This window comes from Falco rusticolus, chromosome 15, assembly GCF_015220075.1.
Source record: "Falco rusticolus isolate bFalRus1 chromosome 15, bFalRus1.pri, whole genome shotgun sequence".
Taxonomy (NCBI): domain Eukaryota; kingdom Metazoa; phylum Chordata; class Aves; order Falconiformes; family Falconidae; genus Falco; species Falco rusticolus.
This window is the reverse complement of record NC_051201.1, coordinates 170,711-192,478: the sequence shown is the minus strand read 5'-3', so window position 1 is coordinate 192,478 and position 21,768 is coordinate 170,711. Positions and strand designations below refer to the sequence as shown.

At 47.5% G+C, this 21,768-nt stretch overlaps 2 protein-coding genes across 9 annotated transcripts in view; one reads left to right on the top strand and one right to left on the bottom strand.

The window, feature by feature from the left end:
- Positions 1 to 16,674, top strand: part of PHLPP2 (PH domain and leucine rich repeat protein phosphatase 2) — a 40,954-nt gene extending 24,280 nt beyond the window's left edge. For 4 of the 8 annotated variants that reach the window (XM_037408609.1, XM_037408607.1, XM_037408608.1 and 1 more), the window contains 9 exons: positions 422 to 517; positions 2,404 to 2,559; positions 3,298 to 3,498; positions 6,142 to 6,304; positions 6,837 to 6,967; positions 7,370 to 7,480; positions 7,948 to 8,136; positions 8,271 to 8,502; positions 11,588 to 16,674. In XM_037408609.1, coding sequence (XP_037264506.1) covers positions 422 to 517; positions 2,404 to 2,559; positions 3,298 to 3,498; positions 6,142 to 6,304; positions 6,837 to 6,967; positions 7,370 to 7,480; positions 7,948 to 8,136; positions 8,271 to 8,502; positions 11,588 to 12,724 — 2,416 coding nt within the window. In that variant the 3' untranslated portion in view covers positions 12,725 to 16,674. Of the gene's footprint in view, positions 1 to 421; positions 518 to 2,403; positions 2,560 to 3,297; positions 3,499 to 6,141; positions 6,305 to 6,836; positions 6,968 to 7,369; positions 7,481 to 7,947; positions 8,137 to 8,270; positions 8,503 to 9,898; positions 10,087 to 11,587 lie in introns of those variants that run through there. The other 4 variants (XR_005107592.1, XR_005107591.1, XR_005107590.1 and 1 more) reach the window with 4 other exon arrangements.
- MARVELD3 (MARVEL domain containing 3) lies at positions 16,569 to 20,022 on the bottom strand. The gene is made up of 3 exons (XM_037408614.1): positions 19,382 to 20,022; positions 18,968 to 19,068; positions 16,569 to 18,824 (listed from the first exon to the last, which is right to left on the bottom strand). Exons 1-3 carry the CDS (start codon positions 19,699 to 19,701, stop codon positions 18,214 to 18,216), a joined length of 1,032 nt encoding a protein of 343 aa, XP_037264511.1. The 5' UTR covers positions 19,702 to 20,022; the 3' UTR covers positions 16,569 to 18,213.
- Positions 20,023 to 21,768: the final 1,746 nt, after the last annotated feature.

Sequence of the window (21,768 nt, the reverse complement as noted above, 5' to 3'; positions counted from 1 at the left end):
TTCAAGTAGCTGCCAGTGATCTCTGCTGTTGGCTCCGTTACCCATGTCTGCCCTTGGAACAGCATTGTGAGACCTGTAAGACAGGATGTTCAGAGGACCTGATCACCTTTTGCTTCAGTTCTGGGTTGAAGCACGATAGCAGGATAGCATAGGGGTGTTCTGTTCTGCTGAAGTCAGTGTTATAAAAAAAAAGCCTGATCATCAGAGCCTTGCGTCAGTACTTTCTACCAACCATGCACCAGCTCAGATTGCATTACACAGCTAGCCATAAGATGAATTCCATGTGACTAGCTTGGATACTGTTGTCTGTTTTCTGCCTATTGTTTTTGGTTTGGCTGTCACTGCTGTTCATGCGGTGTTCAAACAGAGTATGTTCCCTATGGAGTGCTGCTGCCTAGCTTTCCCCCCTTGCTTTTCTCAGCAATCAACTGCAGTGTGTCCCAGACTGGGCCTGTGAGGCAAAGAAACTGGAAGTTTTGGATGCAAGCTACAACCTCCTTGTGGAGCTTCCGTCAAGGTCAGCAAACCTTCTTGTACAGAGCTGAGCTTTCTTCTATGGTGAGCTGACTGGGAGAGAGAAGCAGTGCTATTTCAGTTGCTTTATTCTTTGTTGTGCAGAGATATAACCCACTTTTTCTGTGCAGTGTCAAAAACACTCTGTATTCAAATGCTGGAAAGAACTGACTTCCAAATCAGCTTCTTGAATAACAGGGGCCAGGTAATTTCATCCTGTGCTTCTAGCTTCCACTGCAGCTGTTTGCACCTGAAGTAGGACATACTGCTGTGATTTATTTGTGTTAAGATAGTGTCTGTAAACACGGGTCATAGGTGAGGCCATAATATTCCTTGCATTGCCCCACAGATTTCTTCTGTTACCTTTCATAGGGAGGTATTGGAGATGTGATACAGCTGATCTCAAAGGTAGCTTCAGCACATGTCATCAGTCATCTCCTTTCTCCCTGTTCCCCTTTCAGTTTCTGCAGAAATATGGTAAAGGGGAGCGAAGAACTAATATAATTTTACAGATATTTATAACAACTTCTCCAAGGGACATCACGGGAAGAAGCAAAGCACAAATGTTCTTAGCCTAACAAGTGTGTTTAGTGGGGGGGTGATTGTAATGAATGAGACAATGTCTAGAGTAAACTACACTGAAAGTGAATGGAAGGGCAGGTTACGGTGAGGAAGTGCAGAGAGCAGGTTGAAGCAATTAAAGCGGCAGGCATACAAGGTGATCTTAGTGGTGACATTTTAATGGATGTCGGAGACAGGTCTATATACATCAAAGGCAAGAAAAGGATGTAACGAGGATGCCATAATGAGAACTTAGAAAATAATTTTAGCCATGCCAATGGGTGAAAAAGACCAAATTTTAAGTATGTTATGCAGAAAGAACTTGCAAGATTTGGACACAGAAATAATATATTCTGAAAGGAAGTTTAAGTATTTTTAAAGATTCTGAAATGCTGGAATTTACTGTATCCATTGGGGATCTCATTTGTCATCAACGCTGTAAGTATGTCTTGTTCATAGTTAGAACTTCGCCGGTGTTGACCTTCAGCCATTTATCAGGCTCATCCAGCAGACTAAAGCTTGAAGAGCCTTGCATTAAGTGGTATAGTTCACCATGAAGTTGTCTTACACAGCTGTCCGAAACCATAATTGTATCAAAGTGGTGCATGACAGTGTTGAGTGGAGATGCCCAAGCCAGCTCTGGAGAAGTCAGCTTGAATAAGGAAATTGGTGTATCTGCATTTGAATATTTCCCCCCTTCCAGTATAATTACTCAAAGCTGTTCTGTATGGGGCTCTCAGAACATAGTCCCAAGTTATCACTTCACACAAATGGGCAGGGAGGTTCTAGGCTATGTCCAGATATCCTTTCTCAGAATTCCTGCAAGCAGTTCTCTGCAGTTTGTGGGGATAGAGGCCTTTTCCCTCAATAAGCACTGCAATTCTGGAGAATGTGACAACAGCCTCAGAATTAATGCAGAAGTGCTAAGTAGCTGATTAAAGCTCTGAATTTAAGTTGGCACAGGGGGAGCACTTCTTTCTGCTTACAAGTGAAAAAAGGCATTTAAATCCATTCTTTGTCACTACTTATGTTTTTTATCTGCCTGAGTGAATGCTAGGGCATATGCACATAGACAGGCTCATATCACAAGTTACTCATCTGTGATAGCACAGAGGGAAATGTAGATATACTTCCAAGCATTCAGAGTGACTGAGACACCTTACCACGTGTGGTTTTCTGCTTTGTCATTGTTTACATTTTATGGATCAGTTTATTTTAATTTTTCTGTGCTGTACAGTTAAATCATAATGGATTAAATACTACCTTTTCTCACTTTGGATGTGGAGGGGAATGAACCAAGCTGATACAGAAAACCTTGTGTCTTTCTAGGATCCTCAGCAGCTTGAGTCTTCGAAAGTTGATGATGGGGCACAATCGTCTGCAGAGCCTTCCACCTCTTCTAGAACACATTCCACTAGAGGTGCTAGACCTTCAGCACAACCTGTTGACTAAACTCCCAGAGACGCTCTTTGTCAAGGCTCTGAAGTGAGTGGCAGCAGTGAGCATCTTTTGTCTGCATTAACATCTGGAGCTGTAGAAGCTGATAGTAATGCCTGTGTGACTGTCCTTGCAAGGTGCCATTTGCATAAGAGATCATGAGGCATGCACTTTGAGGAGGTTATTCAGGTGCTCTAAGGGAAGTCGTCAAGCTGATTTGAGGGAATCGGTCCATGTTACTGTTTAATTACAAGGAAACAGAGGCTTGCCTAACCCAACAGCCAGCTCAAAAATTAGCTTCAGTTGCAGCTGTTTCTAAGATCATGTTACTGCCTGAAGAGCTTTGTCTTTAAAAGTAGTGTGTAAATTCAGGTGCAAAGGAAAGACGCCATACAGATTTTCAGATATTACAGCAGAAAGTACATCAGGTCGTTGGAGAACAGCAAGAGAGACTCTTACAAATGAACAACCCTTTGTAACTGTCTGTTCAGACATGAGTCAACCCTTCTTTTAAAGACTGAGTAGGAGTTTATGTAGTCTGCTTCCACCCCCTCCACAGGCTCTGTTTACTGTAAAATGCTGTGTGCATCCACAGTGCTATATAGCTAATCAGTCAGTAGTAGACTCATAAATCTTAATGTGAGTAGGGATGTTACACGGTGTTGTCTGGCCTCTTGTCTAATGCTTTTGCTCTGTCCACACTGGCATTTGTATAGCTCCTTTTCCTGCTGTTAAGGGAGTGGTTTAGATGATGTGAAGTCTGATTTTTATACTTGCTGTGGTTAGCCTCAGGTACCTGAATGCATCTGCAAACAGCCTGGAGTCCTTGCCCTCTGCATGTACAGGGGAGGAGAGTCTGAGCATGCTGCAGCTGCTTTACTTGACCAATAATAACCTCACAGATCAATGCATCCCTGTCTTGGTGGGACACCCAAGCCTACGGATCCTGCATCTGGCAAACAACAACCTACAGACTTTCCCCGCAAGGTAAATAAGTAAGGCTGGTGGGCAAGATAGTGCTCACCAGGAGGATCTGTTGCCTGCCTTACTGCAATTGTATGTGAATCAGTGTCAAAGCAAAATGTTCTCCCTGCGGCCTGATGACAAAAGCCTGCCATTCCTACGTGCACACCGAGGAACAGCATGTTAAGGGGGATTGGCACAGGGTACTGTTGGCTGTAGTGGTTCCTGTCCACCTGGTTGGGGGCGGGGTGCGGGGGGGATGAGGTAATACTTCTTTGCAACTTCAATGCTACTGGCAGGCAGCTTGCTGTGCTGTATTTTTTTGCTTTTCACTCTTGCCAGAAGACCCTCAGTCAGACTTGTCTGAACTGCCCAGTGCAAGTCATATAATTTAATCCATTAATGCACCAGGCTTAGGATTTGGAGTTGAAATAGAGATAAATCTGTGCTCAGCGTAGAAATTTAAGAGACTGGAAGCTCCCATGTGTTCCTACTAAGTTATTCCAGTTGCTCTCAGTTGTGTAAGCATGCATCTTATTTTACAGCAAGAATTATTTACCTACTTCTTTTTACCAGTATATCATGCTGTCTTTCTAGTATGAAAACTATGTAGTATCAGAGTAGTATCAGATATTTTTTTGTGGTGCAGTTGATTCCTTTCCTCTAGCCAGTGTCACCCAGAGGGACCTTGACAGGCTTGAGGAGTGGGTCCATGCAAACCTCATGAGGTTCAACAAGGCCAAGTGCAAGCTCCTGCACCTGGGTCAGGGCGATTCCCAATATCAGTACAGCCTGGGGAGTTAATGGATTGAGAGCAGCCCTGTAGAGAAGGACTTTGGGGTACTGGTGCATGAAAAATTGGACGTGACCTGGGAATGTGTGCTTGCAGCCCAGAAAGCCAGCTGTCCTGGGCTACATGGAAAGAAACAAGGTCAGCAGGTCGAGGGAGGGGATTCTCCCCTTCTGCTCCTCAGGAGGCCCTGCCTGGAGCACTGCATCTAGCTCTGGGGTCCACAGTACAAGAAAGAGGTGGACCTGTTAGAGCAAGTCCAGAAGGGGCCCACAGAAACGGTCAGGTGGCTGGAACACCTCTCCTATGAAGAAAGGCTGAGAGTTGGGGTTGTTCAGCCTGGAGAAGAAGAAGGTTCTGGGAAGACCTTCTTGCAGCCTTTCAATATATAAAGGGGACTTATAAGAAAGGCACGGAGAGACTTTTTACCAAGGTCTGTAGTGACAGGACAAGGGGCAACGGTTTTAAACTGAAAGAGGGTAGGTTTAGATTGGACCTAAGTAAGAAGTGGTTTATGATGAGGGCGGCGAGGCGCTGGCCCAGGCTGCCCGGAGCAGCTGTGGGTGCCCCATCCCTGGCAGTGTCCCAGGCCAGGCTGGACGGGGCTGGGGGCAGCCTGGGCTGTGGCAGGTGTCCCTGCCCCTGGCAGGGGGTTGGACTGGATGATCTTTAAAGGTCTTTTCCAACCCAAACCATTCTGTGATTTTATGATTTTCCAAGCATAGCTTAATAAAACTTCAGCTGTCTATGCTTAACGATAAATAGACTCAGCTTTTTTAGTTTCTTAATGTGGGAAGGGTTCCTCTGAATCCTTTCCAGATTGTCAATCCTTTTGTGGCTATGTAGACAGCAGAACTTGGACACTGCACTTACTGAAAATCATCAGCAGATAATGCTGGTCATGAGCATCTGCTTGAGTCCCCTTCTGGCAACATCTTTATACACTGTTCTTTTCTCAGTGCCTGTTCATCTGACTCAAGCCTTTTTCAGGGCCATGTCTCTGAAGGTTGTTTCCTCTGTAACTGTGACTTGCACAAGTTCCCATGTGCATACCATTACTTGGCTAATTTAAATCACGTGCTCTTGCAGTGAGTTCATGTCACCAAGTAGTTCATATTGCTATATGCTGAAAATGAGTTTCCACCATTTTTTTTTTGCCAGTTTTACTAGGTATAATTTGGTGAGTGTGTATATGTTTTTCTTATTAATCACTAATCTATTGACTGTCATTGAATCAAAAGTGCCTCCCCACAGAACCCTACTGGAAGGACTTACACTGAATTCTTAATTCATTATTACTTTTCAGTATCTTCTGCAATCCAGTTTTGGGGTATCAAATATATTTTCTTTAGAATATAGTAGAGAACTAGTGCTATACTGATAGACTTCTGTGACAGCTTAATTTGTGGTCTCACAGAAATGAGCACATTCACTTATATTAACACAAAAATCTAAGGGTTTTTTTATTAATCATGTCAGCATGATTAACTTGGTATGGATTGCATCTGTGCGAGCTTTGCCATGATTATTGCTGGTATCAGTCAGGCTAAAGAACCACTTTCCTGTAAACCTGTTTATTCCCACCAAAGTACACTGACACAGCTTAGAGGGTTTTGCATTTTCAAATTAAGACACTATAGTCTTCTGCTTCAGTGCTGTAGAAATCAGGGTGAAGGCACCTTTCAGTTGTATATAGATACAAGCCATGCTTGGGGACCCTGAGCTCTTACTGGAGCATCTCTTAGGACTTTTGGTCTCCTATCAATAAATTAGAAATGTAGGTCATAAAGGGCAGCGTCTATGGATACCTTATCTCAGGTTCAGAAAGTGACAAGTTCTTGCCTATAAGATAAAGTATTCTTTTGTTTCTCTTTCAGCAAACTTGGTAAGCTGGAGCACTTGGAAGAACTGAATCTGAGTGGCAACAAACTGAAAACAATTCCCACAACAGTGGCAAACTGCAAGCTACTTCATACGCTTATTGCACATTCTAATGAAATCAGCATCTTTCCAGAGATCCTGCATCTGCCCCGTATTCAGGTATTCTTGCAGAGAAGGTAAAGAGATATTGGGAAAGTTTGGGTTGGAGGATGAGGAGAAACTGCTAGGAGAGAAAATGGAGATCCCGGCATTTTCCTTGATCAGCCCAAGAAGAAGGCACAGAATATGCATCTGAGTCGCCTTTCTGAGTTGAACAAAGATGGCTCTTCTCTCATTGATCTTTACCCTCTGTCTCTGACTTTGTGTATTTCTGGTTTACCTTTTGAGACAGTAGGGAGTGTTACATAGCTAGGCAGGTTTGTATGTATAAGCAGCCACCTGTTATCTTCAGCATGACCTATTCTTTCAGTACTGGAGTCCTGGCTATTTCAGGTTGTTAAGTATTTGCTGCTTATAAATTGTTCTTCTACTGATAGGTCAGACCCATTTTCATGACCTGTTTGTGGGATACAATCAGTAGTGGGATCATGCAATGTTTGGAAGGAGCGCTGGAGTAACTGATCACAGAACAGAGATCTGTGACAGAACAGAGAATATTTTATTTTTCATTGTGCTTTTTTTGATACTGCAGTTTGTGGACTTGAGCTGCAACGATTTAACTGAAATACTAATCCCTGAGGCACTGCCAGGTGCCTTGCAAGAGTTGGACCTGAGCGGAAACACAAACCTGGTGCTAGAACATAAGACACTGGACATCTTCAGGTGAGCCATGGAGGTGCCAACCCAATAGTGTCCTGCACAGGGAAGGGTAACCCTTCCCAGGATGGAAAATGGGATAGTAAAGTGTGTATCACAGCACTGGATAATGTTGTAATGTTCCCTGCCTGTGGCAGCTGAAGCTTTCGGTCTTGTAGGAAGGGCAAAGCCTTTTGGTCCAAATCGTCAGAGCCAGCAAACGGTTTCTCAGGTGGTATGAGGTTCTCCCAGCTGTCTCTGGCATAAGCAGCCAGACATCTCCAGAAGGCCAAGGCCCTGAACTCCTCTCCTTGGTGCAGTTCTTTCTTCAGGCTGCTGTCTAAAACTCTAGACTGGACAAGGTCCTTTGGACACTAACTATTCAGCAGCGTCCAGGAGAGAATGACTTCTGTTCTTCTCTCTCTGTAGTCACATTACCACACTGAAGATTGATGCTAAGCCCTCCCTTACGGCAGACTCAGCGCTCAGTTCTGCCTTCTGGAGTCATGGAGTAGCTGAGATGGCAGGTCAAAGAAATAAGTGAGTATTGTGGTCTGCTGGATGCTGACACTTTGTCTTCTCAGGGTGCTAGGTGTTGTACACTGCTAAGGACCCAAGAAGACCCATTTTGCTCAGGAGCTCATCTGTCCCTCTGTCTCTCCAGATCTCTTGCTAAGTCTTGGTAACTCAAGCCTCTGCATTGTCCTTTCCCTCTGTTTTCACGCTTATCCTGAGACACTTGGACTTTGCTTCCCACCCTGGCAGAGATGCTTATCTTTCTCTTGCTGGCTGTGCCCGCTGCCCTCTAGACCTGAGTGTGGTCAAGGAGGGTTCAGGAGTTCCAGTAATAAAATGCAGCTGTACATCTCATGGGGCAGTGACTGTAGGGACAATGGCTTTGCTGCCCTGTGAGAACAGCACTCACGGGAAAGGTGCCTGCTGGCTGTGGTTTGGGGGACCGTGTAATCTTTTGAGACATTAACTTTGCTTGTGTGCTTTTCTAACAGGCTGTGTGTGTCATCCCTGGCACTGGGGAGCTTTGCAGAGGGAGTGGAGGCTGTGTATGGCATATTTGATGGTGACAAGAATGAGGAGCTGCCGCGCTTGCTGCAGTGCACCATGGCCGATGTGCTCCTGGAGGAGGTACAGCAGTCAGACACCATGTTCATGTCCAACACCTTCTTGGTCTCCCACAGGTAGGACGGTGAGCAAGCTGGTCCTGGTGGGACCTGCATAGGTATATCACTTAATGTGTTAGGTGGGGTGAGGCAGCCCTCCAGAATGCCTGTCACTGGAGTCTGGAGCCTTCCTACACCTTCTCTTCCAACAGGAAGCTGGGCATGGCTGGACAGAAGCTGGGTTCCTCTGCTGTCCTGTGCTATATTCGTCACGATGCGGCTGATCCAGCCAGCAACTTCTCTTTGACGGTGGCCAATGTGGGGACGTGCCAAGCCATTCTGTGCCGAAGCGGAAAACCACTGCCTCTCTCCAAAGTCTTCAGCCTTGAACAATGTTCAGAAGAAGCCAAGAGAGTCAAGGAGCAAAAAGCCATTATAACAGAGGTTGGTTTGGACCCTCTTTACTTCCACCCTCCTGTAAAAGCTTGGTACAAACACATGAGCTCTGTTGCCTGCACAGTACCACAGAGGGGAGGATAGCGTGAAGGTGTTCAAGTGACTTGTCTGGTGCTTCTCTTGCCGATTAGCTATTCAGAATGACATGTTCCTAAAACACACATTATGGCCCGTGAACTACAGGTACAGGATGCCAAGGATGACTTAGGGATAGAGGAAGGAAAGAAGATGAGTGTGGAGCTAAAGGAGGGGAGGTCCATATTCATATAATTATGAAATGATGTAGGTTGGAAAAGACTTTTAAAATTGAGTCCAGCCGTTAGCCCAGCACTGCCAAGCGCACCACTTACCCATGTCCCTCAGCACCACGTCTACACGTCTTTCAAATACCCCCAGAGACAGTGACATCACCACCTCCCTGGGCAGCCTGTACCAGTGCTTGACAACCCTTCCAGAGAGGAAGTTTTTCCTAATGTCCAGTCTAAACTTCTCCTGGCACAACTTGAGACTGTTTCCTCTCCTCCTATCGATTGTTACTTGGGAGACTGACCCCCCACCTTGTTACAGCTTCCTTTCAGGTAGTTGTAGAGAGCAATCAAGTTCCCACTGAGCCTACTTTTTTCCAGGCTAAACACCCCCAGCTCCCTGAGCCGATCCTCGTAAGACTTGTGCTCCAGACCCTTCCCCAGCTCCATTACCCATCTCTGGAGATGCTCCAGCACCTCAATGTCTGTCTTGCAGTGAGGGGCCCGAAACTGAGCACAGGATTTGAGGTGTGGCCTCACCGGTGCTAAGCACAGGGGGACGATCACTGCCCTAGTCCTGCTGGCCACACTGTTTCTGACACAAGTCAGGATGCTGTTGGCCGCTTTGGCCACCTGGGCACACTGCTGGATCATGTTCAGCAGCTGCCAACCAGCACCCCCAGGCCCTTGCCCACCCAGCAGCTTCCCAGCTGCTCTGTCCCAAGCTCACAGCGCTGCGGGGGGCTGTTGTGCCCCAAGTGCAGGACCCGGCACTGAGCCAGGTTGAACCTCGTACAATTGGCCTCAACCCATCGGCCCAGCCTGCCCACGCCCATCTGCAGAGCCTCCTGCCCTCCAGCAGATCAATGTCATCTGCAAATTTACTGAGGGTGCATTCAGTCCCCTCGTCCAGCTCATTGATAAAGATATTGAACTGAACCGGCCCCAGCACTGAGCCCTGGGGAACACCACTCGTGACCAGTGCCTGCGGGATGTAACTCCACCACTGCTCTTTGGGCTCAGCCATCCAGCAAACAGTAGACCTGTCCAGGCTGTGAGCAGCCAGTGTCTCCAGTAGCTCTAGGTAGACACCATCCTCAGCTTTTCCATCATCCACTAAGTGGGTCACTTTGTCACAGAAGATTAGGTTTGTCCATGGGGACCTGCCTTTCATAAACCCATGCTGACCGAGCCTGATCAACTGGTTGTCCTGTACGTGCAGTGAGATGACAACATGTACAAAGATCATCTGAAAGAGGAAGCAGATCATGAGGTCAGACTGACAGGCCCACGGTTCCCTGGATCCTCCTCCTGCCCCTTCTTGTAGGTGGGTGTCACATTTGCTAACTTCCAGTCAGCTGGGACCTCCCCAGCTAGCCAGGTCTGCGTGACTTGGGTGAGTGTGGCGAGGAGCCACTGAAGAACAGGGCAGGGCCTGGGAAGTCGTCTTGTCTCAAAACTCACAAAATGTCTTTGGTGTTTCCTAACAAGTATGACTCGAGTTACCTCTCTTTGGATTTCTTCCACATTTCACTCGGTGAATGTACAGGATTAGTGGCCCTTGAGACACACAGAACATAGATATAAAGTATATTACAGGTAAAAAAAAAAAAAAGACAGAAATGTTCGTGTTCATTGGTTTTATGTGAAAGTATTAAAATTATTTCTGGAGAACTCTGTAAAGGGTAGCTTTCTAAAAACGTGGAAATAACAGGGAAGTTGCAGCGAACTGGAAAGTTATGTCATTGGTGAAGATCTGAGAAATCAGTGCCAGTCATACTAGCTTTACGCTCAGTGGGTCTTTTTAAAAAAGTATCAGGTTTTATAATCAGGGGGATAATCTCTTAATAAATTATGGCTCTGCAAGGTGCTATACATCCCGTAGCACTCTGACTAAAAATAACTGTGAAATCAGTGTAGCACATTAAATGGTTTAAAGACTGGGTGATAAATGGATTCTGAAAAATAAAAGTGAAATCATTGTCTAAGGAGACTTCCCTGCATGTGTCCTCTGCTGGTTACTTAGCAGCAGCAGCAGCAGCAATGTTTAACACCCAAAGGATGTTAAGAAGCATCCTTTGTGTTGAAAGAAATTAAGAACACAGAAATTAAATTCAAAACAATGGGGAAGCTGTGTACTCTGTATGCACTGACTTGGAAAAGGGACTGAGGGCTGCGGGCAGTTTTCTGTCCAGGAGGCTAGTGCCAGGCAGGCCAGGGGGCTGTCTAGCAGAAACGGGAAGGTGGCAGTACCTCCAAGCTGCAGCAGTAGTGTGAGATACCTACTTGTTGTTTCTTCCTCAGGTTGTACTGTAGTTTCTGGATGCAGTTATATGTTAATAAAGAAGGAAATAGTTCAGAAAATACACAAATTATTTAATGTCTGGATAATCTGCCTTGCAATGAGAAAGTGAAAAGTCACTATCTTGCTCATACTGAAAAAATAAGTTTCATAAGACTCATGAGTGGGATTCTCTGAGCAATGTGCTGCAGGTAGTCTAACTGCACGTTTCAGAGTAGTTTGCTGCAATTCTTCAGAATGTCACAAAAAGTCTTGTGGGAGAAAAGTGTGTTATTGCCAGCATGGATGATGGGCAATTGCCATACCTGATGATCAGGAACAGTGAATCTCTGTTCTGTGGTACTTGGGCCTAAATCCCTTTCTCCTATACTGTAGGAGTATAGTATAAAGTATATATTTATTTATATAAGTATAAATGTACTGGCATTTATCAAGGCTCCAAACCAGTATATGGGCAGGGGAAAGACTGCTTTCACATGATCTAATAGCAGATCTAACACTGCTGCCTTGTTTCTCTTGTCTGCAGGATAATAAGGTCAATGGTGTGACTTGCTGTACTCGGATGCTGGGCTGCACGTACTTGCATCCTTGGATCCTGCCCAAACCACATGTCAGTTCCATTCCACTGACTGTACAAGATGAGCTGCTACTTCTAGGGAACAAATCTCTCTGGGAACACCTGTCTTACGCAGAGGCTATCTCAGCTGTGCGCCACCTACATGACCCACTAGCTGCTGCGAAGAAACTCTGCACTTTAGCCCAAAGCTATGGGTGCCAAGACAATGTAGGTGCAATGGTGGTGTGTCTGAACATCAGTGAGGACAGCTGCACATGTGAGATGCATGGCCTCACTCTGCCAGTTGCTGGGGGATTTAGTTCCTCTGCCACCAAGCCAGTGACACCTTCATCTAGCAGTGGAATTGCTTCAGAATTCAGCAGTGAACTGTCTGCTTCTGAGGTTAGCAGTGAGGTGGGCTCTACTGCTTCAGATGAACACAGTGCTGTTGGTCTTGATGGCAGTTTGCTACCACGACAAGAGCGACGTTGCAGCCTACATCCTGTGCCCCCCTCGAGCATCTTTCAGCGCCAACCTTCCAGTGCCACCTTCTCCAGCAACCAGTCTGATAATGGTCTGGATAGCGATGATGAACAGCCTGTGGAAGGTGTGATGACAAATGGCAGTAAAGTGGAGGTGGAGGTGGACATCCACTGCTGTAAAGGAAAGGGCCTGGAGTTTGAACCTCCTGCAGAGTACAGGTCCTCTGCTCCAGGGCCAGAGGATGACTCTGGGCTTGTCCTCATCATTCGGAGACAGAACAGTGTAAACAGCAACAGTGTGCAGAGAGGGGTCAAGGAAAAGTGTGAACTTCAAAAATCTCTTTCCACATGCTGTCTCTATGGAAAGAAGCTTTCCAATGGCTCCATAGTGCCCTTGGAGGAGAGCCTCAACCTCATTGAAGTAGCCACAGAAGCACCCAAGAAGAAGACTGGCTATTTTGCGGCTCCATCCCAGATGGAACCAGAAGATCAATTTGTGGTGCCACCTGATCTGGAGGAGGAAGTAAAGGAACAAATAAAGCAGCACCAGGAGAACGGATTGGATCAGGAGCAGAAAGAGGAACACGCAGCGATTCTGCCAGAGGAGTTTGACACAGCTTTGTAACCCTACAAGTACTGCTCCCACATTGTCTGTCCCAGGAAGCTCTGTCCCAGAGGGGCTGTCTTGCCCTCCAAGGGGAGCTGGGCCCTGCAAGGAGTACAAGCATTTGCTGCTTCCTTAATGGAGTCGTTGAGGGAGAATTGGGAGTGCTAAGGTCTAGGCTGTCCACTTTTCACTGTAGAGTCTCAGTTGTTCTGTGAGCACTCAGACCAGCAGCTGAGCTCTGTGTTAGGGACTGTCTGGAAATTGTGCAAGCACTAGGAAGCAGGCAGGTGTTCCACCACCTGCTTGTAACTCCTTGAACCCTGAGGTTCTGCCAGCTCTGCAGGAAAGGGGCTGGCATATGGGGGTGGGGGGGAGGGGTGAGGAGGCTGCTGAAGGGGAGGGCAATGTTCAGTGTTTGGAGTCCTGTGAATATTTCTTACGCAGCCCCCCTGCCCAGCACCTGACTTTGTTATTCCTTGAAAGAATACAGCCAGTTGTAATGAAGCTGACCTAAGAATGGTTTCCTACATTAATTGCAAGCACTTTTATTGATTGCACTTAAGCTGTTCTTAAGCCCAGCACTTTATTATTTAGGGTTAAGGGAGAGAGCATTGCACAGCAGGTGTGGTGAGGGCTTTTCCCAATGGATAGTTAGGGCAGTGGAAAACTCAGGGTACCAGTGTTCTGAGGAGCACTGGTGCAATCTAGAGTGAGGGTTATGATGGGATCAGCCCATGAAGGGTGTGAAAATACGCAGCTGAGTGATAAGCAGGTGCCTACTGATGTGTTTACATGGAGCATAGGGAAGATCAGCTCTGGACTGGTTGATTAAGGTAACAAGTAGAGCTTGTGCTTCTAGCTGCAGAGCGCAGACTCAGTTCAAGGAGCAGCTTGGCCACCTCTATCATGGATGCTTCACAGTAGAGGCTTCCTGTATCCAGAAGATGTGGGACGAAACCAGGAGCTCGTGCTTGTTCCAGTGAAGCAGTCTGTCTAAGAGGAGAGCAAGTTGTAAGCAGTGGTATGTTGCTCTAAGGCTAGTGAGCAGTGGGACTGCCCTTCCTGTGCTGGGGATGCATTCAATGCTGTTCTACCAACACAAACCTCTGCGCTGTCAGCTACAGCATCTTTGCTTCCCCCTGAAAACAGAAGTCCTATTCCAAAGCCACAGCAACCTGCATTTCATGGTACGTGCCCAATTTGGCCACAAACAAGGTGAAAGCGTACTTGTTCCTGCTCAGCTTTCAATGCAAAAGGAAAAACAGAACTTTTCACCTTAATAACATCTTTATCAGCACTGGAAAAGATGTTTAAAATGGTCCCGCTAATGGTGAACTGGCCAGCCTGCACTCAGCAGATGTGTTGTGTTTCCATTAGGATTTCTGGTGCAGGGTGTAAGTTGGCTGCCTATGTTGTCATCTTGTGTAAGGCTTGTGAAAAGACCATTGCCCCCGTGGCACGCAGATCTGTCTTCCCTAGCTGGCAGAGCCGTACAGCAACTGCCCCTGTCATGTCAGTGGTAAATAATCCTGACTGTAATGTGGGCTAGTGCCTTTTCTTCTTTATTAATTATATTTATGAAGAAAACCTGAAAGTTTCTTCTCAAGAGCTCTGAGGGGCTTGAGTTGTATGTTTTTGGACCTAATTCAGGCCTTGCTCAGAAGCCAATACTGTGCAGACTACTTGTGGGATTCTGTCAATATAGATCTTTCGACAAAATCTAATGGAGTTTTACTGAGATTTCAAAGGACCTTTAATTTCTTCTTGCTAGGAAAAAAAATGCATTTTTTACCACACATGAGAGCACAACATTTTAGGAGATACCTTGTGCTAGTTACAGTATAATTATGAAACAACCCAACTTTTCCCAAAGTTTACTCTCACAAATTTTGGCTGTTTAAATCCCTGTTTCGTTTGGAAATGGAGAGAAAAGCTAGTTCTTAGAATCACAGCAACAGCAGCATTTGAATCCCTTAGGCAGAGAAACAGCAGCAGAAAAGATTCCAAAACTAAACCCCAGATCTCTTTTATGTTCTCTTCATATAAGTATGCAGAAAGAAAAAGTTCATCCCAATGTATTTGACTGCAACTTTTAATTTTGTCACTGGTGAGAATTCTACCAAATACCGGTGCTTAGCCCGACACTTTCTGATACCCGACATGGCTGCAAAGCAGCCTCTGTGCAGTGTGGGACTGACAAAGTGCAGAAATACTAATTTCTGAGTAAGACTGTGACAAACCTTGCACTAGGAGAGCAGTAGGTGTTAATGCAAATCAGGCCTCTCTTTCTTGCACTTATGTGGAAAATCCAGTGTGTCCTTGCCAGCCTGAACCAGTGGCATTGCGCGGACAGATGGCGTTGCCACAAGGAGGTGGTCATGAATGGCTCTACCTAGCTCAGTGGGGAAGGACTAAATAAACCAGAACTCTGCAATGGAGCTTGCAGATTTGTGAGCTGCTCCTCTTCTTCACGATGGTGTCAGAATGGAATGCAAGGAATACCTACTTAGACTTTCTCCAGTGCTGTTTCTGGTTTTGAAGCAGAAAGGGAGTTTAGTACAGCCAGCTGCTGTTTTCTGTGGGTGTGAACTGTCAGGGCAGAACATGGCTTGTTCTCGCACGCTAGGTGGAGTCCATGGCTTTCTCTGCTTAAGCTACTATTACAAACTGTTAGTCTTACCCTGGGCAACACATCCTGAGTGCTGCCCTCCACCAACCCCTTTTCTTTTCCTTCCTCCCTGGAGGCAGCAAGCTTCTCCTTTGTCCTCCTCACCTCACTTGTTAACACCACCTTAGATTTCAAGCTCCCTAGGAACACTGCTGTTGTTGGAACAGGTATGAATTGGCAAGTCCCGTGAAGGACTCATAGCAGAGGATATAGAGTGTTTTCCCAGTTCTCTTCCTGTTCTTCAGTCTCTTGCCTGATTTTTTTCTATGTGGTTCTTGTGCAGATACCTCATCTCCACAGAGCCACATCACTAAGAATGTCCCATTCATTAACAGACTTGCTGTCAGAGAGAAGCTCCCAGCTTGGGGTCATCAGGCTGTCTTGTCCCTGCTAGGCAATGCCAGACCTGCTGTGCTCTGTGTGGGCACAGTCACGTTAAGGCTGATGAGTTCATTTGTCTTATCTCTTCAGTAGTTCTGGCCATGCTCGCTGAGAGCAGGTACTCTAAAGGCACTGACCTGTCTGCCCTGTCCTGTCCAGAAAGGCTTTCACAAAAGGAACCCATAAAGGTTACATTCAGTGAGTGTAGTTGGGGCCCAAGTATTAAGGATAAGGGATGAGCCTCCAGGCTGCCCCCAGCACGAGGCCTGATGGAGGCAGTGTCACAGATTGCTGGGACCTGATCAGAATCTTCAGCTAGATGGGGAGGGTAAAATCCTGTTCCAGGAAGAAGCATGGGGACAGGCTGCTGTGAAGCCTGAAATCCTTCCGTTAGTACACAGGATATTCGGCCATACCTCATGTCCTCGGACTTCAGGAATTTCTGCACTCCTTCTGTCACTTGCCAACCTCTTCAGTTTTGTGGAATTGTTGCCTGCTGTTCCATTGCTGTCTGAAGAGTCCAGTATTATTTTTTCCTCTTTTTTCGCATTTTAAAAGTTAACTTTTAACTTGACTCGTATGACCCAGTGCATGTTAAAGAAATATTGGAGCACATCAACTGTTAATTAAATAATCTTTTTTCATGATTTTGTTTTAAAAAGGAGAATATTTTCTGTATCCCACTCTAGCATGCACCTATAATAATCCCCATTTTTATCATGTATGGGAGCAGGTTGTGCAATGAATGCACCTTCAGCACTGTGGCCTATGTATTGCTTTGGAGGGGCAAATAACACAAGAATGAAAACACTATTCCATTGATGCTTTATTCAGATGTATAGAGCAGTCCAGGAAGGAAGAATATTTTTGCATCAAATTTTCAGCTGACGTAGCAATAAAGATTTTTACTTTCATCTAACCATATATTCTGATTCCGTTACTGTGCTGGAGGGGAATTTGTGCAATATCAAAGTCAAACATAGTTGCGGCTAGCAGTAGCTGTGCTGTAGATTCTCCTTCATTGAGCTCTTTGTGCTACTTCACTCATCAGCCTTGCATACAAAAGCTACTTGCCAGAACACTGTGAGGGTAGAATCCATAATACCAATTATTAGGCAGCTTTCTGTATGCTGCCAGAGGAATCCTGCCCTGTGAACTTGCTCTAAATAGTACTGTACAGCTCTCTAGAAGTAGCTGCTGCAAACAGGAAATACAGAATCATTAAAAGAATTAAAGACCACAGTGGACTGCCCATACAGAGCCCTGTGCTGAGACGCTCCGTACATCTAGCTTCTCAAAAGGGAGGAGAAATCAAACAAACCCCAGAGTACCTGGTGTGTTCCTAGTTAGCATTTGTTTTACTTTTGTATCTCTACTTCCAACAATGTTCCATGGTTTTGGTAATTGGGAAGATTTTGTTACTGGTGCCAGTGAAACCTGAGATCCATCCGAGACAAAGCACATTTCTGGTATGTTTAGTTTGGGGTTTTTTTTTTTAATACGGGCAGAACTGGTCTGTGAGACCAGTGGCGGTTCCATCTTCATATGGACAGTGCACATAGTGGACACTACTCTGAAGTGACATTTCATTCCGACGCATGATTTTGTGATTCTAGTGCTACTTTTCCCTGTTAAATTTCCTATAGAAGTTTTTTTTTACAAAGTAAATTTCACCTTTTTTTAAAAAACAATACAAGAGCAGAATCTCATTTCCCCAACTTGTATATTAAAAAAGTATTTTGAAAAAAGTATACTTCTATCTTCAGCCACTTGTTTGAGCTCTTAAAGCTTCTGTCTGATTATCCCAACTCGGGGCATCTTTTTAAGCGAAACTGTTGTATACAAAGTTATATAAAAGACCATTTCATAAAAAAACATGCCCTTGCCAGGAGAGTTGGAAAAGGCGTTCTGTCGCAAGCTAGGCTGAGTGTATTCATTGTTTTGCAAGTTTCAGGATTCTCCAATAGCTCTGTAAATGCCATCTCCAGACTGCCCTGTTAAGTTCCAAGAGGCCCTCGAGGAAGCAGTACTTAGCTGCCACCGATCTCAGTGAACAGTCACATGCTCTTTGCAAGGACAGTTTCAGCTACAGAAAGCTGTTCACCAGTGTAAGTACATAGCAGCAGTACTTCCAGCAAGACGTTGCTGGAGAGCAAGCCAGCTGGCCGAGGACAGGAAGGCTGTGCGGGGAGCAAGCAGCTTGCTAGTCACCTACATGGGGACAGTCGTTCTCTACTAAAGAGACAGCTGCCAGATGAGGACAAGCCATCGGACTAAACTTAGTGTCCACTAATGATTCAATAATGCAGATTCAAGTTAGGAACAGCTTGACTGTACCATATTTAGAGCTATACTCTGTGTGTGTTCTGCTGCAGCTTTAAGGAGGCACTGCCCAGAAGCAAGGAAAAGCAAGGAGGCTGGCAAAAATCATGACTGTTACTGGAGTGGAGGAATCATTCTATACCTCATATAATTGTTCTGGATTCTGTTTCAGTTTGTGAACTGTCCTGTATGCCCTGGCAGCGAGGCCAGCCCCGAGCAGGTATGCCATGCCAGCTGCACAGCCCAAGAGGCCAGCAGCGATCTCTGCCCCGTGCAGGCTGCATTTAAAGCCCTGGTAGCCTTTACTTTGATACAACAGCTCTCTCTCTTTGCACAGCGGTGAATTATAGACCCCCAGCAGAAAACTGAAGAAACGGTACAGAGCAGGCACCATGCCAACCGCAATCACTGTGTCCAGGATGCATTCAAGTAGCAGCCACGCTGGGAAATGCCAGGGTAGCCGTAGAACACCAACCAAAACGAGAAGGCAGGAGAAGAGCAGGAGGGCCCCTCCCGCGGCCATCGCTGCCCTTCCCGCTGGCAGCTTCAGTAGGTGGAAGCGCTGGTCGAGCTGCTGGGCTCTCTCCCCCTCGGCTCCGCTGAAGCCGCTGTAAGCCCCGCCGTACTGGTAGTAATAGATGCCGCCCGCGTCGGGGAGGCCCGTGTACCCCCCGGGGGGGCCGCAGGACACGGAGCCGCAGACCAGGGCCAGCAGGGCCAGTAGCGCCTGCACTGCCTGGCAGGAGGCTGCAAGGGGAGGGCGGGGGTGGGTCCGCGGCCCCCGCGGAGGCCACCGAGCCCCGGCGGTCCGGGCGCCGGGCAGGAGCGAGAGGGCCCGCCCCAGCGGCACGGAGGACCCGGCCGCCACAGCCCCTCCCGCCCCCGCTCACCCCGGCCCGTGCGCAGGTAACGGCAGCGGCGGCACTTCAGCAGCCCCGGCGCGGCGGTGCGGCTTCCCGGGGGCTCCTCCGGCTCCGCTCCGGGCACGGCGCTGAGGGGAGACAGCGGCGGGGATAGCGGCCACGCACCCGGGACCCTCATGGCTGCCCGCCCGCCCCGCCGGGCCCCCTCCTCTCCCGGCCGCCTCCCGAACGCCTGCGCCTCCCGCGCTGTCCCCTGCCCGCGCCCCTTACCGCCCGCCCGCCCCGGGACGCCCCGTTCGCGGTGCGCGGGGTTGGCCCCGCTCCGCCACGGCCGGCTCCTCCGCGGGGTGACGCCCCCCAGCCCGGCCGGGCCCGGCCCGCCCGAGGGACCGTTGCGGGCCCCGTGTCCGCGGGCGCGCTCGGCCCCCCCGTCGCACGCACCTGGAGCTCCCCCCGGCGCGGCCGCTGGCAGCCGGGCGGCTACTGGCCTTCATAATGCCACTTGTCTCGGTGCTGTGGGTTGGTGTCCTGCCTTCGGCCTGCGCGGCACCGCCCGCCGCCAGCCCTGGCCTGTCGCCCCGTTCCCCTCCCGGGCCCAGCGCCCAGGCTCTCACTCCTCCCCGCGCAGCAGCAGCCCTGCTCCCCTCGCTGCGACCCCACTTCCCTTGCTGTGCCCGCCGCTCTTCTCTGGGCCTTCTCCCACCTCCCCTACACCCATCTCGCGATGTGGTGACTAGATCTCTGTGCAGCACTCCAGACATGAGTGCACCAGGGGTTTATACCAGGGCAGAACGACTGCCCCTGCCTCGCGCTGTGCTCCCCCTGGCAATGCAGAGCATTTTGCAGCTTCTCCAAGTGTCCTGGCATGCAGAGCCTGTGTCTCCTGTGGACAGTCATCAACACCTTGGGATCTGTCCTGCAATGCGGCTGCCAGGTTCCAGCTCAGCTCTCTGCAGGCCGCATGCAGGTACTTTTCTTTAGATACATTACCTTCTATTCACCCATACAGAAACAGATAGACCTCTGTGGTGTCTGTTTGCTGGAAGCCACTTCAGGCAATATGATGTGACCGTTTTACTGGCACCCCATTTTCATGCACAGGAATGTCCTGCTGCCTGGTGGGACTGGTGGCCGTCCCATCGCAGGCGGCTGCTGAGCACAGCCACCACCTTCCAGCGGAGGAGGCGATGAACTACTCCTTTGTTTATTGGTGGTCGCTGGAGTGGAGGCAAGTGCCCAAGATCTCACCCATGCACAAGTGTCAGCACTTACCAGGGCTGGTAAGGGCAGAGGTGATTCAGGAAAAGCTGTGTGTCATGGGGAAAAAATAAACAGGGCAAATTGGAAACGCAGAAGGAAGCACTGAGAATTCCACAGCCAGAAGGAATGCTTTTATCCAGGAGTCTGACTAAACGCTGCCTGGAAAAGCTTTAGCATTGCGAAGAAATACTTTTGTTGCGTTTAGGAAAACAAGAGACTTTTAGAGAAACAGAATTATGCCATGAGGTCTCAGACACAGTATCTGAATATGTGCCCCAAGAGGTCCAAATTTGTCACTAAGATGCACAAATTCATTTCTTCCATCTGTAAGATTGGTGGCAACAGTAAGATTACTTCACCCTTCTGTTCCTGCAGGAGCAACAGCACCAACCGTATAGACTGATACCATGAGAAGCCTGTGAACTGTAGTACTTCTGCACCTCGGCATAGTAGAGCACTCTCCTCAACATTTCACCTGACTCCACAAAGGACAGGTGATCTGAAAACTTCTCTTGAAGTTTACTTAGTTTGAGGACAAGAGAGAAGCAAAGCAAAATAACTCTGTTCAACCCCCTGTTCAGAAGGGGCAGGAGTTGTATTGATGTACGGAATTAGACTCTATAACTCGAAAGTTATAAAGTAGGTATGTTTATTGCGCGCAGATGCACGGGGGATCGCTCCTCCACAAGCGTGCATGCCCAAAGTGACGAACCATCTCACATTTATACAATAAAACAAATGAATATTCAATTAACGCCTATACATATTTGTTACCTAAACCCGCTTACTCTCGCTTCGTATGTTAATTAGCTTATCAGTCCTTTGCCTGGACTGTGGTGGTCTTGCAGGTTTGTAGGTGATTCATGTCCTTGTGACCATCTGGTCTCCTCCAGCAAGGAGACTTAGCACTCCCTCCCTCTAGATAGCATTGGAATGTCTCTCATCCTTTTTATAAATAGCCCCTTTGTCAGAGGAAGAAGGGCAGGTGTCTCCTCAAGGCTGTGTGCCTATGTGACCAGACACCGCACCCATGACCAGTCACCATACCCACATTCCTTGAGCAGACATATACAATCACGATCGATGTCCATTGTCCCCATTTCACACTATTTCTCCGTATCAGTATGATGATGATGAAGTTAGGAAATGGGAAGACTATAGGGGGCTTAGGAAAAGGGCTCTGGAGACAGTGCAGATGCTCAGCAGAGAGGGTGTTGCCCATGCCTTTTGGTGCACATATGTCGCATCACTCGTGTTCATGTGCCAGAACCCAGGCTTCCTTGTTGCCATGCACAGAATGAGCTTAAAAGCTTTAGCAACCCTTTGCATACTTTTAGGATCATGGGCAGTGCCATTTTGCTTAGTAGAGTTTTTAACGGCCACAAGAGAGAGGAACTTGAACAACTATGTTGAATAATCATGAGTTTTTCTTAGGCAGAGTGTTTCTTAGGCAGAGTGTTGCTGGTCATCCAGCAACCTGAACTGAAGCTTGCCTTGGAATTTGTGATGTGCTGGAATTACTCGTTCAAAGAGCTGGGAAGCACTGCTCTGTCCATTTGGTGATGCGT

What these genes read in the sequence shown, in the direction of transcription:
- MARVELD3 (XM_037408614.1), bottom strand. Translation starts at nt 19,701, where the DNA reads ATGTCTGGAGTGCTGCACAGAGATCTAGTCACCACATCGCGAGATGGG. An exon ending in CGCGCCGGGGGGAGCTCCAG is followed by an intron (nt 19,069 to 19,381) that starts GTGCGTGCGACG and finishes GTCTCCCCTCAG; the next exon opens with CGCCGTGCCCGGAGCGGAGC. An exon ending in TTACCTGCGCACGGGCCGGG is followed by an intron (nt 18,825 to 18,967) that starts GTGAGCGGGGGC and finishes CTCCCCTTGCAG; the next exon opens with CCTCCTGCCAGGCAGTGCAG.